The sequence below is a fragment of the Sciurus vulgaris genome, assembly GCF_902686455.1.
Source record: "Sciurus vulgaris genome assembly, chromosome: 9".
NCBI lineage: Eukaryota > Metazoa > Chordata > Mammalia > Rodentia > Sciuridae > Sciurus > Sciurus vulgaris.
In genome coordinates this window covers 91178652-91198656 of record NC_136469.1, presented here as the reverse complement: position 1 = coordinate 91198656, position 20005 = coordinate 91178652, and the positions used below count along the sequence as shown (strand labels likewise).

Below are 20005 nucleotides of genomic sequence, written 5' to 3'. Positions count from 1 at the left end.
CAAAAGGTTAGTGAGCATAAGTGATAATGCCCAAACTTGTTAGTAATTTAAAAAATGAAAATCAATTCATGAGTACAATACTACTTGATGTCTGTTAGCCTGACAAATAATACCCAGAAAAGAAAAAAAAAAATCCAAATAATACCAAATACTTTGGAATGAATATGTATCCCCCAAATTCATATTTTGCAAATCTAATCTTCAAGGTGATAGTATTAGGAGATGAGATTTTAGGGAGGTAATTTGGTCACAGAGGTGGAGCCCTAAAGAGAGTAGTATCTGTATAAAAGGAGTTCTCTTGCCCCTTCCACAATTTGAGGGCACAGCAAGAAGATGGTTTCTGGTGAACCAGGAAGCAGGTCCTCACTGGTCATTGTATTATTATTAGGGGCTTCATCTTGGACTCCTGAACCTCCTGAACTGTTTGAAATAAATGTTTGTAGTTTAAGTCACCCATTTTGTGAAATATATATTTTTTGTAGCAGCCACAAAAGACTAAGATACCCAATTGTTGGCAAAGGTGTGGGGACATGTGAACCTTTATGCTTTGCAGATGAGAGTACACACGGATTCAGTCATTCTGAAGATCAATTCTACATCAATTTGTTGAATTAGGTGTGCATATGCTCAATAACCCAGTAATTCTGCCCCAGAAGTGCTTGCATGGATCTTTAAAGGGATCAGTAAGAGTCTGCTTAGGGCTATACTTCTTGGGGTGACAGGCAAGTGTGCAGGCAAAATATGGCAGTTTTTTTTTTAAATATGGCAGATTTAATTAATAATCTTCATGTAGCAGTTAATAGCCATGAATCATATGAACAGTAGTAATATAGATAGATCTTTTAAAAAAAGTTCTGAGTAAAAAAGTGTGGAACAGAAGTGATTTATAAAACAAAAGTTTACAGCTTGTGCACATATATAAACCAAAATGTATTTTTATAAGAATGCATATAAACAAAATAATAGTCATGAAACAGAATCGTTGCTTGCAGGAGCAGCAATATGGACTTATCTTATAGGGATGAACAAGAATAAATAAACATGAGAATCAGGGAAGGGCCTTGCAAATACCTTCCTGATAACGTGTCACTGCTTAATTTAGCCTCTGTCCCTGAGGTTCCTGCATTCTTAGAAACACATGCTGAACTTCAACTCAAAAGTCCACTTTCAAACATAGTTTCTGTTATAGATGTACCTTGCATTTCTTTCACTTCTTTTAAGACCTATTACATTCCTATTTACTTCAATAGGCACAATTTCTTAATTTAAAACAGCAATAATGTAAAAGAAAATGAATTTTGAGCTTTTCAATAAATTATAACATTTCTTTTTATTCAAGGAATTTCTATTTTTCACTAAAGCATTTTTAGATTTTTTTTTTAACATTGAGGAGGTTATTTGAAGTCATTAGGATAAGAGGAGTAGAGAAGGTATTGGAATATATATGCAGATTTCAGGTTCATTTTGTCATTCCTCAAGAATTGGTTGTAAAAATGTCATTTTCTAAGGTGTTCTGAATATAAAAGAATGGAAGGAACCATTGATCTGTAAACATTAGTTATTGACTGGGGGATGGACTGCAAGATAGAAAACTGTACAATTTCATATTAATTGAAAATATGTTATAAATACCATCAATAATAAGCATATTATAGTAAATACATTGTAACTGAGTATGCTATAAACAAGAGCAGATGGTGACATGGAAAAATGACAATTGAGTGCAGAAAGAAAGGAAATGTTGTGAGGAAAGAGTATTTTTTGACTTAAACAAACCAATATTTATGTCATTTCTTGTCTTTTAAAATCACTTTGTATTTGTGTGCTTCCTTGTTAGGAAGTTAACCTTTATTGATTTTGAGTGAGGGTTCATGAGACTCTTAAGCAGAGCTTTATACAACTGGGTGTATATTTTGTCCTTTGAGGGAAATGCTGCATTTTAATAAAATTGTTAGTATTTAACTTGAATGTTACATAGTAAGTCTGGGTTTGCTGTCTTGAATAATACATATACAAGATAATATTAACATTTTTATTGCCCTTTCTTTTCTCATATAAACAGGCCCTAATTCTTAAAATGTGGTTAGGAAAATAAAAATCATGTAGTTTTAAAAATAATTATTTCTGGTATAGCTAGGCTTTTCTTTAGGGAAACATTATAGTGACATGGGGGGGCAGGCGATGGGCTCGGGTATCCTGGCCTCAAGTCTCTCCTCTTTCAATGAAATGGTTGAGTTAGAAATGGTGGTTTATCAATATCCCTGATAAATAAAGGTGCAAAAATTTCTCAATAAAATTCTGGCAAGTTGCATACAAAAACACATTAAAAAGATAGTTCACCATGATCAAGTGGGGTTCATCCCAGGAATGCAGGGTTCGTTCAACATATGAAAATCAATAAATGTAGTTCATCACATCAATAGTCTTAAATACAAGAATCATGATTATCTCAATAGATACAGAAAAAGCATTTGACAAAATACAGCACTTCTTCATGTTCTAAACACTAAAAAACCTAGGGATAGTAGAAATATACCTCAACATTGTAAGAGCTATATGTGGTAAGCCCAAGGCCAACATCATTCTAAATGGAAAAAAATTGAAAACACTCCCTCTAAAAACTGGAACAAGACAGGGATGCCCTCTGTCACCACTTTTATTCAACATTGTCCTTGAAACTCTAGCCAGAGCAATCATACAGATGAAAGAAATTAGAGGAATACAAATAGGAAAATAACTCAAATCATCCCTATTTGCAGACAACATGATTCTATATTTAGAGGATCCCAAAAATTTCACCAAAAATTCTAGAACTCATAAATGAATTCATCAAAGTAGCAAGAAATAAAATCAATACCTAGAAATCAAATGCATTTCTATACCTAAGAGATGAATCCACTGAAAGAGAAATTAAGAGAAGTACCTCATTCACAATAGCCTCGAAAAAGAATAAATAAAATACTTGGGAATCAATGTAACAAAAGAGGTGAAAGACCTCTACAATGAGAACTACAGAACACTAAAGAAAGAAATTGAAGACGATCTCAGAAGATGGAAAAGTCTCCCATTTTTTTGGATAGGCAGAATTAATATTGTCAAAATGACTGTACTACCAAAAGTGTTATACAGATTCAATGAAATTCCTATTAAAATCCCTATGACATTTTTCATAGAACTAGAAAAAGCAATCATGAAATTCCTCTGGAAAAATAAGAGACACAGAATTGCCAAAGCAATCCTTAGCAAGAAGAGTGAGGCAGGAGGTATCACAATACCAGAACTTAAACTATACTACAGAGCAATAGAAACAAAAATGGCATGGTATTGGCACCAAAATAGACATGTAGACCAATGGTACAAAGTAGAAGACACTGAGATAATCCCACATAAATACTGTTATCTCATACTAGCTAACGGCACCAAAAACATACAATGGAGAAAACAACAAATGATGCTGGTAAAACTGGAAATTCATACGTAACAAAATGAGTTAAACCTCTATTTCTAACCCTGCACAAAAATCAACTCAAAGTGGATCAAAGACTTAATCACTAGAACAGAGACCCTGTGCTTAATAGAAGAAAAAGTAGGACCAAATCTTCATCATGTCAGTTTAGGACTGACTTCCTTAACAAGACTCCTAAAGTGCAAGAAATAAAATCAAGAATCAATAAATAGGATGGACTCAAACTAAAAAGCTTCTTCTAGGCAGAGGAAATAATCAATAACACGAAGAGAGAGCCTATAGAATGGGAGAAAATCTTTACCACATGCACCTCAGATAGAGTACTAATCTCCACAATATACAAAGAACTCAAAAAATTTAACACCAAAAAACCATATAACCCAATCAATAAATGGGCTGAGCAACTGAACAGACACTTCACAGTAGAGGAAGTATTACTGATCAACAAAACATGAAAAAAAACGTTCATCATCTCTAGCATTAGAGAAATACAAATCAGAACTACTCTAAGATTTCATTTCACTCTAGTCAGAATGGCAATTATTAAAAATACAAGCAATGATAAGTGTTGGCAAGGATGTGGGGAAAAAGTTACATTCATACATTGCTGGCAGGACTGTAGATTGGTGCAACCATTATGGAAAGTAATATGGAGATTCTTCAGAAAACTTGGAATGGACTCACCATTTGACCCAGCTATCCCACTTCTTGGTTTATACCCAAAGGACTTAAAATCAGCATACCTCAGTGACACAGCCACATCAATTTTTATAGCAACTCAATTCACAATAGCTAAACTATGGATCCAACCTAGATCCCTTCAACAGATGAATGTATAAAAAAATGTGATATATATGCACAATGGAATATTACTCAACCTTAAAGAAGAATAAAATCATGGCATTTGCATAATGAATGGAGCTGGAGAATATCATGCTAAGTGAAATAAGCCAAACCCAAAAAACCAAAGGCCAAATGTTTTCTCTGATAAGCAGATGCTGATCCATAGTGGGGGTGAATAGGGAAGAAGGAAGGAACTTTGGATTATGCAGAAGGAAGTGAGGGGAGGGGTTGGGCAGTGGGGATGTGAAGGATGATAGAATGAGACGGACATTATCACCCTATAAACATGTATGATTACACTGCTGGTGTGACTCAGCACATGTCCAGTCAGAGGAGTGAGAAGTTATGCTCCATTTGTGTACCATGTATCAAAATGCATTCTATTGTCATGTATAACCAATTAGAACAAATAAAAAAAATTTAAAAAAGAAATAGCGGTTTATCAGAATCACCCATATGCTAGACAGGCAGGTTCCCTTACTTCTCTTATCTCTACCTACTCGTCCTATCAGATACCAATTTAGCATATGGTATGGAACCTAGGAATCTGCAAGTTGATTTTGTTGCAGGTGGTCTGAAAATCATGTTTTCCTAAATAAGGGAAATTTTCCCACTTGCATCATTCTGCAATAAAGAGAATTTTATTCAATTTACCAAATTTTCGCTCATCTCCCGTAAGTCCTTCAGTTGGTATGTGCTCTTTTGTCCAGAATTGCTATTGACTTGAAGATCTGAAATTTTAAAGGTGCCATGATAGTATTCCATTTTCTCACCTGTGATGAAAATGGAAAGTAGGAAATTAAATGATTTGGGCAAATAATTCAGGATCAAAGACATAACTACAATGGGGCTAATATGAAGTTCTAAAAATATCACTGAGCTTCTTTCTAATTTCATTAAAATACAATAAAAATAACAATTAAGTTAAATGTTAATTATAGTGGCTGACATTTTTTGAGTTGTAACTATGTGTCTAGCATTGTTTTGTTTACTTTATTAATTCTTCTGAAACTTACACCAGCTAAGATTGGCATCGCCCCATTTTACAGATGAGGAAAGTCAAATACAGTGGTGTTAAGTAACTTGCTTTATGTTATGCAACTGCTACGTGACCTATTCATGTTTTGACCTCTAATTAGCCTGACTCTAGTGTGAATGTTCATTACTTCATTTCGCATTGCTAAGCTGAAATGTAAACCACCTATGTGTTCTACTGACGGCAGAGTAAATGAACATTGTATAAATTTTGGTTTGTAATGAGAGACCAGGCACATCTAAGAAAAACATGCAGAGAAAAGCTAAGGAAAAGAACAGTCTGAGGTTGCAGTGAAAATGTGTAACAGACAGAAGTCATTCAGATCCCTGCTTGGCTGTCAGGAAGGGTAGGACAAGATAGAGCACTGGAGACTCCTGACACCTTTGGTAATCTTAGGAAAAAGGCTCAGAGAGGATAAGAAAGCCACAAAAAATTCATGAGAGAGCATGGAGTAACCTTGGAAGAAACCTGGTGTCTTGGGCATCCCAGCTCAAGTAGAAAATAATGGGTTTCCTGACTGTGTACCCAGGGAAGAGAGGAATCTCAGGACTGTTTCCCAAATGGAACATCTCTGGACCATATCCTGCTTTTTTGTCTTCTTGATCACTTATGTAATACAATTCAAATGGTTATCAAACCTTACTCTCATAGTAAAGGGGCTTTTGTGCAGTCAAGTGAATTTTTTGTCATTCCCCAAAACTATAGCTGGACTTGTCCCATGCGGCCCAGGAATATGGTGTTAAGCCTGTTTAGTCTCCTAATGGCAGTGTTACTCACTCAAGTCTGTGGAAGGTGAAAAGAGACATTACTATTCCAGTAAGCAGCTTGAGCTACTTATTTTACCACATACATTCAAAAAATGTTTTTTATTCTGCACAGAGAGATGGGAATGTAAAAAGAGAAAATTTCCAATAACATTATTTGTGTAATCATAAACATATTAGGTAATAAAAATATAACCCTGCATATTGTTTTGAAAAGGATAATTTTTTCTTTAAAACTTAGTAACACAATGGAATATTATTCAGCCATAAAGAAGAATAATATTATGGCATTTGCAAATAAATAGATGTAATTGGAGAATATCATGCTAAGTGAAATAAGGCAATCCCAAAAAACTAAAGGCCAAATGTTCTCCCTGATAAATGGAGAATGATATATAATGGGGGTAGGGGTGTGTGGAGTGAGAGAAGAATGGAGGAACTTTAGATTATGTAGAAAGAAATGAGAGGGAGGAGGGCGTATGAAAAATGGTGGAATGAGACAGACATCATTACCCTATGTACATTTATGATTACACAAATGGTATGAATCCACATCATGAACAACCATAGAAACAAAATGATGTACCCCATTTGTGTACAATGAATCAAAATGCAGTCTTTAAAAAATTGAAAAAATAAACAATAATAAAAAAACAGCGAAAATATCATGTCATTATTTTGAAATTCATTCTTTCAACAGAGACATGTTTTTCTTTTATCCTAGAAATGCTGGTGGGCAGAAAATGATGATCATGAGTAAAAGAGTTCATTTTAATAACAAATTTATCATTGTTTTTTACTTCAGTATATAATGGCTGATGATGAGAGTTGTTTAATTACTAGTAAAGTAAATTTCAGAATGAAAATTTTCGACATTTTATGTAGATTCTTAGAATGCTACTGGATTGGGAACTCAGAATAGAAAATTCATCCACTTTGCTTAATGCTGTATTCAGAGCACGCAGAAAAGTATTTGTATGTAATGGATATTTAGTAACTATTTCTAATGGAATTACAGAGTAAATTCTAAAAATTTCATTTACATACATACAAATGAAGTTTTGCTGATAAATGAAATAAAATTGAGTGAAATACTTAATTTTACCTACCAGAGACTAAGAAGTGAGTCAGAAGGCCAGTGGTCAGTGCCACCATAGTCAGTGACAATAGAACGAGAAGGGCAATCATCCATGGCTTTGCTGCTCTGTTTTGAGTGCCAAGTCCTACTGCTCTGCAAAGAGAAAAGCCCAGTGGTTATTGTCACATTTCAAGGGTTACAGATTTCCTGATTCTCCTTGGATGAATTCATGTTGCTCTAGCTTGCCTTTCACAGCAAGAAGACATTTTGTCTTTTATTTTGGTTAAGGCCATCTTGGCCTGAGGAGAGGTATTAGTTAAAAGAATCAGGATCTGAGAGTGGTAATGCTGTTCCTTGTTTCTATTTCTAGAGGCTTTTGGTGGCCAGGTCTGCCTGCTCTTAGTAATGTAGTACGATACTTTGTACGTGTTTCTTGAAAAAGGACCATTCCTCCTTTCTCCAATGCTTTGTCATCTCTTGTATCTATTTTTTAAAGAAATTATACAATGACTTCAAATATATATATATTTTACCTTATTTTGTTTTGCATATTTATTGAAAACTTTCAGACACATAGGAAGTCAGAATTATAATTAAACATCTATATGTTCATCTCATTTTATCAATTGCTAATATTTTTGCTGTATTTACTTCATTTTTTGCTGCTGCATTATACTATGAAATAAGACATTATTACTTTTTGCTTAATCATTATTATAACTAGTTAGAATGTGTCTAACATAATCAGTACATCATTAGCATTCCTGAAAAAATTAATTCTTTTCTAATATCTTCTAAAACTCATTCGGTCTTACATTTGCTTTACTGTTCTCATTATATTTACTGATGATCTGTACAAATATAATCAAAGACCATGTAGTAAATTTGGTTGTTACGTCTTTTAAGTCTCTTAATCTGAAAGAGTCCTGCTTCCTTTTAAATTATTATTTTTTTATTTTTTATTTTTGGTACTGGGGAATTAAACTCAGGAGAGCTTAACCACTCAGCCATATCCCCAGATCTTTTTATTTTTTTATTTTGAGATAGGGTTTCACTAAGTTGCTTAGGACCTCACTAAGGTACTGAGGTTTATCTTGAATTTATGATCCTCGTGCCTCAGCCTCTCAAGCCACTGGGATTACCACTGCATTTGGCTCTTTTACTTTTAAATTACATAGGTTTGTTGAAGAGATCAAACCAATTGTCTTTTAGAATGCCCAAACTTAGGAACTTGTCCTAATGCTTTCTTGTAGTGTACATTAATTTGCTGTTCTATCTCCATCATTTCCTGTGAGCTGGAATTTAGGTATAAAGCCTTAATTAGATTTGGTTAACTACATTTGGCAAGAATACTTCGAATGCAGTGCTGCTATATCGTATCACACCATGAATGGAGGAAATTCCAATTTTGGATGAAAAAAAAATCTTTTTTTCTTTCAACACCTTGTGGTTAACAGTTATGCTTAACAAATATTTATTTGAATGAATGCTCATTTGTTTGCATGAATATTTAAGTGGAATTCTTCAATAGGTTACACAAATATTATTCATCTTTTACTATTAAAACCTGCTCAGATAATTGGTACAGAGCAAGAACTTCATTATTCTATGGCTGTCAGGCAGGTATTATACCAATTTTACATACGAAATAACAGAGGCTGAGGGATACTTGCTTTATTAGAGTCAAGTGGCTTAGGATTGCCCACTTTGTTTATCATTTTGTGTGTATATAGTGACAACCAAAATTCTTAGGGGGCAAAAGACATTTCTCATATTTCATTCATGGGATTTACTGCAATGCTTTGTGTTAAGTATGCTTTAATAAATATTTGATTGACAAGAAATTTGTCTTTTGAACCTAACGTCCTTTTGTATATACACATTCCTGGACAATAGGTACAAATAATTTGTGCCTAAGTTGCTAAGAAAATAATAGTTTGAGCATAAGAAATGAATGTGGCCAATAAACCAAATAGAATTTGAGGATTGGCATTACCTGAAGAGGCTTTTTTTTTTTTTTTTGGTGGCACTGGGAATTGAACCCAGGGCTTTGTATACGGAAAGCCAGCACTGTACCAACTGAGCTATATCCCCAACCCCAATAAACTGAATAGAATTTGAGAGACCTGAATTCTGTTGAGTATAGAAAATACTCACCATGGGAGCACTAAGTGATTAATAATAATCTAGAGAATTGGCTGTGGAAAGGCAGCGTGTCTTTTGACAGACAAGCTCACTATACGACAACTCAAATATAACAACAGATGGAAGGTCCACAGGGTATGACATTACCTATTCTCTTAAATGACTGGAAACCTAAATTCAGAAATTTTAAAAAAATTAGAGATGATTTAATATAATTTAATCACTTACCAAATGAGGAAACTGAGGTTCAGAGATACTAAGTGGTTTCTCCCATAAAATAGAACTTGTAGTTTCATAAACTCAGGTCTTCTATCTTTTAGGACACAATTTATTCTCGGTGCCAGACTGCCTTTCCATCGATTGCATGTTAAATCTTGAATACGTTTATCAGTTATTTATTCATCTGTTCACTCACTCATATATTTTCTATTTGTTAGATCTTTCCTTTTCTCATAGAATCTTAGCAGTGTGACTTCAAGTCATTGGAAAACAAAAACAGAACGAAAAAACAAAAGGCTACGACTCAAGGATATTTACAAGCTTTGAACTCTATCTCTCCATATAGTATAGTTTTTCTGAGTAGAACAAATGGAGAAAGTAGATGACAAAAAGATCACACCCCTGCTGCCCAGGCACAGGGCATGAATTCACACTCTTATGGACTGAATCACAGGTCATGAGCAGAAGAGTGGTTCAATACTATTGACACTCTGCTCAAGTACCACAGAGGTTAAATCTTCAAATCCCATGAAGGGAGCAGTGAGTATCTGGTGGAAAAAGATGACCACAGACTAGTGTGAAAAGCTAATATGTAGGGTGTTTATTCTTATGAGAACACCTTGGGGAATACAGGCCATGCACAACATTGAATTGCAAAATCTGAAGGAGCCCTGCATTAAAGCTATAGCTATTTAATCCTTTATGAATAAACTTTGAGCTTGCTACCAACTTTTATGGATCTAAACAAGCAATGCATGAAAGCAAAAATGTGTCATCATGTTCCTCTTCTGTGGAAGGTGTGTTAGTCATTCGCTTAAATTCATTCAGATTTGAAAAGAAATACACTTAGCAAAGACTTCTGAAATCTAGCCTATTTGTAAGCACAGGTGTACCATTTTGTTTGTGTATTTTTTTTTTCCTGCTTTACTTGCACCCATAAAACAAGCACAGGTATATTCATATTCTATTGCATGTCACAAATTACCACAAATTTTGCAGCTTGAAGAAATATGCATTTATTAGCTCCCAGTTCTGTGTGTGGCATGGTTGTTCTCTTCTCATGCTCTCAGACAGCTGAAATCAAGGTGATGCTGGGGCTGCCTTTCTTATCTGAGATTTTTGATCCTCTTCCAAGATCACTCAAGTACTAAGCAGAACTGAGTTCCCCGAAGCTGAACTGAGGTCTCTAGATTAGTGTTAGATTCAATAACTGTAAGAGGTGAATGCACACTAGAGGATAGGGATCTTCTGAGCATTTTAGAATTCTGCCTACCACAACTAAAAATATTATGATTTTAATGAAAATGGATGGAAACTTGTAGCCTTCAAAGAAAGCATGTGTGAGTTAAAACTTCTTTAATTTTTTTAGGGTGTGGTAGTGGGAATTATTCCATGAAAAAAGATCCTATGCTGGGCATAAAAGTTAAAAAGTTAAGGTAATAATTTCAGGAATATGAAGTGAACTCTTGAAAATTGAAATGGGAAGAGATCTAAAGGTAATCCCTAATCATGACCTAATTGGCACTCTGCATTCTTTTAAGGAAAGGGAAAATATAAATTACTCTTATTCTGAGCAACACAATCTATACTTCTGTGGAATCCAATTTATCATATCCATTATACCTTCATTCAGGTAATATTACTCCGCTTTTATAAGGGTATATTCATGACATTTTTTTTCTCAAGACTCTGTCAAAGAAACATGGTAATAATTGATAGTGTGAATTTGCATTCTAAAATCTTAAAAGCTAAAAGATACACACTTTGAAGAATACATAGAGTAGTATGAATTATTGATGATCATAGATGGAATATGCAATTTCTCATTATTTTCCTATATGTAAAGTTCAAAGACAACTTGAATTAAGCAAAGGATATTATGAGCCCTCTGCCCCACAGGGATCAGCCTTTTCCTAGAAAAGCTTCCCCTAAAAGGCAGCCATTCTGTTTGTTTCAATTTCAACCACATGTCCTTTATAATTTTATAAGCTCCAAATCTTTCTTCTTTCAAGATTATTTTTCTGCTTTCTTGCAGACATATGTTATCATTATAAATGCAGGTGCATGTGACTATTATACAAATGCTCGATTACAGACTGGTTTTGTTCCCACAAGTCTTCTTTTTAAATTATTTATTTATTTAAAAAAATTTTTACAGACTGCATTTTGATTCATTGTACACAAATGGGGTACATCATTTCGTTTCTATAGTTGTGCAGGATGTAGATTCACACCATTCATGTAATCATACATGTACATAGGGTAATGATGTCTGTCTCATTCTACCATTTTTCATACCCCCTGTTTCTTTCTATATAATCTAAAGTTCCTCCATTCTTCTCTCACTCCCCACCCTCCCACAAGTCTTAATAAAAAGTATTTTGAAGTTCAAATTACATTGTCTGATGTAAAATGGAAGAAATTGTTGCACAGCTTCCCAGTCAACCTACAAGTCTACTTAACTCTTAAAACAAAGATGCTAAATGTGTTTCAGGAAGCCAATGCATGCAGAAAACTTTGCCTTCCTTTTCCTAGCCTGGGCCAAGGAACCAAAGTGCTAATTGTCCTTTTGTCAGTGAAAATTATGATTCTCTCTGAGTCACTAAATCAATCATTTGCTACAAGGACAGTAACTTTTCATGGCAACTTTATATGTTCTAATATATAGATACCTCGGTATTCTGTAACTCTCTTAGAATGAATATTTAATACTAAAATTGATAGAAGCAAGAGCTACTATTTGGGAAGTGCCAACTTTCTAAGAGTTGTTGATATATTATCACATTTCATCTTTCAAACACTTGTCAGAAATATTTGTTGTCATTTTACAGGTAAACAACTTTTGGATAAATAACTTGTTCAGCAAAGTTAGGACTTAGCCTTTTTTTAAAAAAAGTATTTTTATTTAACCAATGTGTAGTAAGTTGACATGTTTATGGGGTACAGTGTGACATTTCAAGACATGTGCACAATATGTAATGATCATATCAGAGTAATTGCATATTGATGACCTCAGATATTTATCATTTCTTTGGGTTGGAAACATTCAAAATTCTCTCTATCAGCTATTTTGTTTATTTATTTATTTATTTATTGGTACCAGGGATTGAACTCAGGGACACTTGACCAACTGAGCCACATCCCTAGCCCTATTTTGTATTTTATTTAGAGACAGGTTCTCACTGAGTTGCTTAGCACATTATTTTTGCTGAGGCTGGCTTTGAACTCATGATCCTCCTGCCTCAGCCTCTGGAGCCGCTGGGATTACAGATATGTGCCATCATGCCCTGCCTCTACCAGATATTTTGAAATACTTTATTGACTGTTGTCAGCCATAGTTACCCTACTGTGCTATATAGAACTCTAGAAATTACTCCTCCTATCCGAGTGCACCACTGGGTCCATTAACCATCCTCCTTTCAAGGGCTGAACTTTGATTGCTATGCCTTAGACACCCATTGTTTCCATTATATTAAATCGCCTTTCGAACATTTTTTTTTCTTTTCCAAACAGGATTTCCTTTACTCCCACCCCACAAATAATCTGTGGAATGCAAAAGCTTAAAAGATAAGTGAGAAGTTTAGTGAATTGCAAGTAGACGTTATTTTACTGGTCAGAAGTTATTCTAATCTTCACCATGCTTAAGTCTTGAGTTTGATTTTGCTTTTATATCTTCTGCCTTTCCATTGGACTTAAATTCACATGTACTTCAAAACGTTAGAATTCCCTTCTTTCCCCAACCCAGAGAGTCTTTCATAATAGTGGCAGAGACAACATGGAGACAAGGAGGGTGTGTACAGGAAAACCGATGAACATATTTCGGGTTGTCTGTAGGCTTTGAAAGATTTTATTTAACTTGATACTGATTTTTCTATTGTGTCAAACGATCTCTCTATTTAAATTCTTGATCCTCTGCATATATATACATCTTCTCCTAAAGTTCACAAATATACCTTTTACCACCACATCTCCTGATATTTCTTGGGATGTTCCTGTTGCACAGAAGTGTTTTGAAGTTGTGATGTTCCATGGCATACTTAAGAAGCAATCAAGGAAACTTCTTATATTTCTTCTGTGTCTAATTCTCTGATGTGGGTGGCAGCGAGGATAAGGCATAAAGGGAGGTAAAAAATTGGATAAAATATCATTGCGAGATAAACGTTCTTTTGAAAATGATGAAGAGAATCAGGCCGAGCTGAGTTCAGGGACTCAGAGAAGGAAAATCAAGAACTCAGAAAAGAGAGACTTAAATACCTTATCAATCTAGTCCTCTTTGTGGTCCCAGGCATTAAAATGGGGCGAACGGGGGTGGAGGGTGGGGAAAAGAGCAAAGATGAGAGAAGCCAAGACTGGCAGAAGAGAACAAAAACTAAAGGGAGTTGGGAGCACCTTTCCCTGAGTCCCTCCCCATGTACCACATCCTCATGGAGGCAGAGTGTACTCCTGTCCCTGTCACTTTCTGACAGGCACGCAGGTACTCATTGCTTATCATACATGGCTTGCTGAGCTGGATTTACTCCAAGTTCTTAAGGCCCTAACGTCTGCCCAACCCTAATCAGTGGTATTAACTTCAGATTCTTACCCTTTTAGATCTTTCTGTCTTTATTCAGAAAGGGACTTTTCCAGATTTATCCCAAGATAAAACTGTCATTTAATTCTCACTTTGAGATAACAGCAAAATAGAGTTCTGGGCCAAGAAACTGGGCAGACACTTTACAGAAGAAGGCATACAGGCAATTAATAAATATATTAAAGTAATTAAAGATATGCAAATTAAAATGACTCTAAAATTTCATCTTACTCCAATTAGAGTGGCTATTATCAAGAACACAAATAATAATAGATGTTGGCATGGATGTGGGGGCACACTTGTACATTGCTGGTGGAGTTGCAAATTGGTGCAGCCACTCTGGAAAGCAGTGTGGAGATTCCTCAGAAAACTTGGAATGGATCCACCTTTTGACCCAGTTATCCCACTCCTCTCTTTATACCCAAAGGACTTAAAATTAGCATACTACAGAAATGCAGCCATGTCAAGGTCTGTTAAGGTTTTAAAAAATATTGTTGAATTTAGATTTTTGTTTAATGATAGAACACAATAAACACAAGTTTAAATTCACACAAAATGTTTGAACCGACTCCTGAGAATGTATAGTATTAAGAATAAGAGCACAATCTCTGAAGTTGTTGAGTATTGAGTCAAATCCTAGCCTTGCCACTTGTTAGCTCTGCAATGTTAGGCAAAGCATTTGGCCCTTCTGTGTGTTAATTCCCTGGTTTATAAAATGGAAATAAAATTAATATCTATTTTGTAGGACTAAATGCATTAATACATGTAAAGTGACTAGTATATAGTAAATAATATACAAATATAAGCTATTATTATCAGTCTTTTCTGTCGTTACTCTAAATAGAAATCAGTCATGCTGAGAAAATGAGCACGTTAGTATGAGAATATATATTTTAGGTAATTTTAGTACCAGTTGCATTTTGGATTTTAAAGCCCCACAGAAATGAGTTTAGATAGTTAGGTATCAGGAAGTACTCAGGATATTTTTAATATGTCATTAATCACCAAAAATTTTGTTCTCTTGTGGCCCACTGTGACACAATAAAACAAAGATACTATTGAACAAGTATGATAAAGGAATAAAGGAACAAAACTTTATCATGGAATATTCTACAACTAGAAAAGATAGGTAGTACCTAATGTTATGTTGAAGGTGTGTTGGTGTGTGCAGGCACATGCGTGTGCTTAGCCTTAGTACGCTTTTGATATAAGTTATAGCCTCACCTATTAAAATTTGTAAGGATTGTATTAGATTGGCGGTTAAGACTCAGGCTGGGATGATATGAATGTATGCCTAATGAATTATTCATATTCAAATGTCTGTCAGAGTCTTGTACAATGTCAATATGTCCTAATAAATTACTTCCAAGAAGCTATCCCTATTATCTCATTTCTCCTTTGTTTGTCCCTTTATTTGTCCATCCATCTATCTATCCAACTGCCTATCTATCCATTCTTCTATATTTGTTCTCCGCAAACCTTTATTGCACTGCTGTTATGTTTTGGGCATCATGCTGGACTTACTAAGGTAGGAACATACAAGACATGGTTTCTACCTTCCTGCAACTCATGATACAATCTAATACTTTTCCTTCAAGTTGTGTTATGGGAAATTATGATAGGAAATAAGAACCTATTGAAAACTTCTCTGTAAATATTTAAAATAGCATGAATAACAAATTTCCATTATGTAAATAATAATGAGATTTAAGGATTTTTAAAAAATCTTCCAATTCTCCATCTGCCAGGTACAGTCTTCTATAAGCATGAAGGTATACAGACATGGCCTTCCCTTTATGGACAGAATACTATGGCTTCAGTCCCAGCTCTAACAAATACCAAGTCCTACTCTGGATCGGTGGAATTTTCTTATAGGTGATCTCATGTCATTATGCTACAACTTGGTGAGTTAGGTCTTATTGTTACCATTTCACTAATAAGGAAAGGCAATACAAGTCACAGAGCTAAGGATAGGGGAAAACTTGGTTGTCTTTAAGGCTATATGTTTGTAACCAGACCACAGACCACTCTGATAATGAATGTGAATGTCTTCAGTAGAATGCTATTCAAATGCTGTTTGTATATTTTTTGTTACCAATTCTTGTCATTGTATTTTTTATTACCAATTCCTTGTCACTGCTCAAGATATTTCAGAGACATATTTGTGAATATGTAGGGGATAGAAAGTTGTGACTAGGTTCAGTTTAAAATTCATTAACTGTGATCTGGGGCAAATACTTTCCTGCCTGTAAAATAAGGTAATCTCAAACCTAACTTATCTCAGAATTATAAAGAATAAATGAAATTATGCACAAGAACTATTTCATACTTAAAAAATAGATAATGAATTCACTGTATTATAATCATCACAATGTCAACCCACTCTGGAATTATAAAATTACCTGATCATAAATTCCTAAAATCTTAGTTTCCAAGTACCATATGCATGTGTCTGCCATCCTCCCTCTTTTATCTACCAGAGTTATTCCCTACATGTCAATTAGAAAAGAAAAGCACAGACAAGGAGAGGTTATAAATCACCCTTTAAATCTCAATGAGATGTACACATATTTCACACCATCAACTATAGATAGAATCCCACTAAATTACAAGCTCTGTGAATATTATACTCAAATTTTAAATTAAAAACAAAAAATTTTTTCTCTTAAAAATTATCAAAAAGAAGGAAAAGCTGCCTCCTCTTTGCTAATTCCAGGCTCTGGCTCCACTTCCAGGTTCCAAATTTCCACTGTTCTACTCATCAATTTATGGTGTTGAGCTAGTTACTTCCTTCCTCTATAAAATGGAGTTAACAGTAGCAAAGTCAAAGGATTGCTGGGAGAATTAAATGAGCTAATGTAATGCAAATGTGGCACATAAAGCACTGTGAGTTTGCTGAAAACTAACAAAAATTTTCAATTAAAAATTTATACCAAGTATAGTAATCAGTAACTGATATGGAGACTTGACTTTGCTATCTTGATTTTAACTCCAAAGATTTAGTTTTAGAATATTTTAGGAATTAACCTTGACAAATTAACAAGTTAACTGAAGCAATTATCCAAAACAAAATCAAAATGTAAAACATGAATTCTTGTAAAAGATTTGCCTAAGACTACTTTTTTTCTCTAAAGATGATAATGAAGAGGAGGAAATAATTTTTGCATTTATTAATAATCAATGCCCAAAATAAAGAACTATAAGAAGAGAGAGATGTTAGGTTTATGGGATTAGGATACAAATCTCAGATGAAGAATTCATTTGGTATTTTATCTTTTATAGGGAGATTTAAAAATCCTTTGTAGGGAGATTTTGTCTTTTGTAAAAGATTTATCTGTTTTAGGGATATTTTTGGGGTACTGGGGATTGAACTCAGGAGCACTCAGCTACTGAGCCACATCCCCAGCCCTTTTTGTATTTTATTTAGAGACAGGGTCTCACTGAGTTGCCTTGACTTTGCTGAGGCTGGCTTTGAATTCATGATCCTCCTGCCTCAGCCTCCCGAGCTCTGGGATTATAGGCGTGCACCACCGTGCCTGGTGATATTTTGAAATCAAGGTTGTAAAGTGAGTGAATCACTATTAAAGAATATCTGAGAGAGTAGGAGTATGGATATTCCTAAAGGCAAATGCAAATAGAGTTACAAAAATGTCATTACACTGAAATTAATCTGCCATACAAAGAAGAGGGTCACAAAACCCTCAAAGAAGAGATCCAAGGTCATGAGAGCACAAACAACAAGAGTATGGATAAAATATATTTTGGTAAGGTTTCTACATGTTGTTTCCTTTTAATGGATAAATGAGAATGGTGATCCTGAATATGAATGTATTTTAGAATGAGTGTAGGTGAGATGAGAGCAGGTGAGACTTAGGTGTTAGTATTAAGACTTTGCTTTTCTTCAGTCTTGTGCCTATTAGTGTGACCTTCTGTCTCCTGCAAATCTTCCAAGTTCTGAATTAGTGTACCATGAATTAGGCTTAAAGAAAATATGACCATTCAGTGTTTCCCACTGTCTCCTTTCTTAATTAGCATGTGTTACAAATGTCCAGAACAATGACACAAACCACCAGCATTATTGCTGTATTTTGCTTCCATTAAAATGCAACCATTCCTATAAATACATATGTTCATTAGAAAAAAATAATGAGACTTGATATTTTAAAAAAATTATTTGGGGAATGTGAAATATGAGAAGTTGGAGATCCTGTTTTATAGTACCATGATTTCCATAAGCTTGGGGTATGGATATTCAAATTCAGTGAGTTTTAATAAATGAGCAAAACATCAATGCTAGATATTGACATCTGGTTTTTCATTTACTTGTTCAATAAGTATTTATGGAGTACTGATTATGAGTGAAACATTAAAGATCCTTTCTAAGAGGCTCAGAGGCAGTTACTATGTGCTCTTATAGGACTGACATAAATATGTATTTTGTGAGTGTAAAAAGAAACCCAAGGAAGCTCACCAAGTTAATGACCAATCTAGTATTAAATTCTCATCTCTGAATTTCTCAGTGGTGTTCTTGCCATCTAGAGAAGTGGTAGTTACTAAGGAACATTGAACTCTAAGAAGTTAAAGACTGAGGAACACAACTTTGATGCTGGAATCTGACAGCCCTGTAGATTTGGAGACATCTCCTAACTTCTGTTTCACTAAGATTCCATCCTTAAAAATGGGCATTAATGATTCCTATTCTACTGAGCTCACAAGACTGTCTTAGCTTTTAAATAAAATAACATATACAAAAATGTTTTTAAAAATAGCATAAATCTAAACAACACAGAAATATTATTATTTTCATAACTTTTAAGATCACTAGGAGACAGGTGACTCTGCAGCTATCAACCTCCCAATCTGCATATGTCCAGTGGACTACCAGAAAGTACAAGGGAAAAGAGCTAAGGAGAAAGTAGCATAGAATTGAAATTTTGTCAGATTGCTCAAGCGAGGGTTTTCTTAAAACAAATGAACCCTCCCTCCCAATGCAGAATCAATCAGGACACAGTGTAACACAGCTTTTCACTAACTTCTTCTAAAATCCCAACCATTCATTATTAAACTTGCCAACGTGAAGTAATTCTGTCAATGATTTTTAATACAAAAACATTGTTTTTAAACACAGAAGTTAATTAATACAGACTGTTGTTAAAAGTCCAGAAGTGTCACAGGCTCCAATGCGGGTTGAATCCATTGAGGATACCTCAGCAGTAACCCTCTGACATGGAAGTCTAGCTGCTGACAGAGAAAACAGCAATGACCATTTACAAAACAAAACCAACTTACCGATACATCATCTCCAGAAGGAATATGATCTTGTACGTCTTCCCACACTGAACTGGACTTTCTAATCAACTCTGTGGCATTTCTTGATATGTTAGAGGTCTACGGCTCAAAGAAATAAGGAAACAAATTACAAGTAGTTGAAATGAAACTAGTTTGACAAGTCTGAACAGAGAAGCCTCAGCCCAAAGAACAGCTTGAAGAAAACAGCCAGAGAAAATATAGTCCCAACAAGAAAGAAATAGGTTTTCTTTCTTTCTTCTTCTTCATTTTTTTTTTTTTTTTTGTATTGACTAGTTTTGTTAAAGAAGAATAAACTGGCTGTGAGGATTTGAATGATAAATATCTTAGGTATGCACTGGATTAAGAGTTTAAAGAAGATTATTGGTAGGCGTACAAATATCTTAAAGAAAACTTCACATAAAAACACAATAAAAGCAATCAAATAGTCTTAAAAGCTGCATTCATTATATAGCTCAACAAATCATAAATTCTTATTGAACAAGCATCTCCATCTTTCACAGGAATATAATGAATTTATTAATATCCATCTTTCACAGGGATATAGTGAATTTATTAATATGTACTAAGTTCTCTG

The 20005-nt window shown here is 34.5% G+C and overlaps 1 protein-coding gene across 1 annotated transcript in view; it reads right to left on the bottom strand.

Moving 5' to 3' along the window:
• The window catches only part of TMPRSS11A (transmembrane serine protease 11A), a 49613-nt gene extending 30057 nt beyond the window's left edge, over positions 1-19556 (bottom strand). Inside the window, exons 1-3 of the mRNA XM_079152678.1 lie at positions 19411-19556; positions 7219-7340; positions 4964-5082 (exon numbers count right to left, since the gene is read on the bottom strand). Coding sequence (XP_079008804.1) covers positions 4964-5082; positions 7219-7340; positions 19411-19421 — 252 coding nt within the window. The 5' untranslated portion in view covers positions 19422-19556. The remainder of the gene's footprint in view (positions 1-4963; positions 5083-7218; positions 7341-19410) is intronic.
• Positions 19557-20005: the final 449 nt, after the last annotated feature.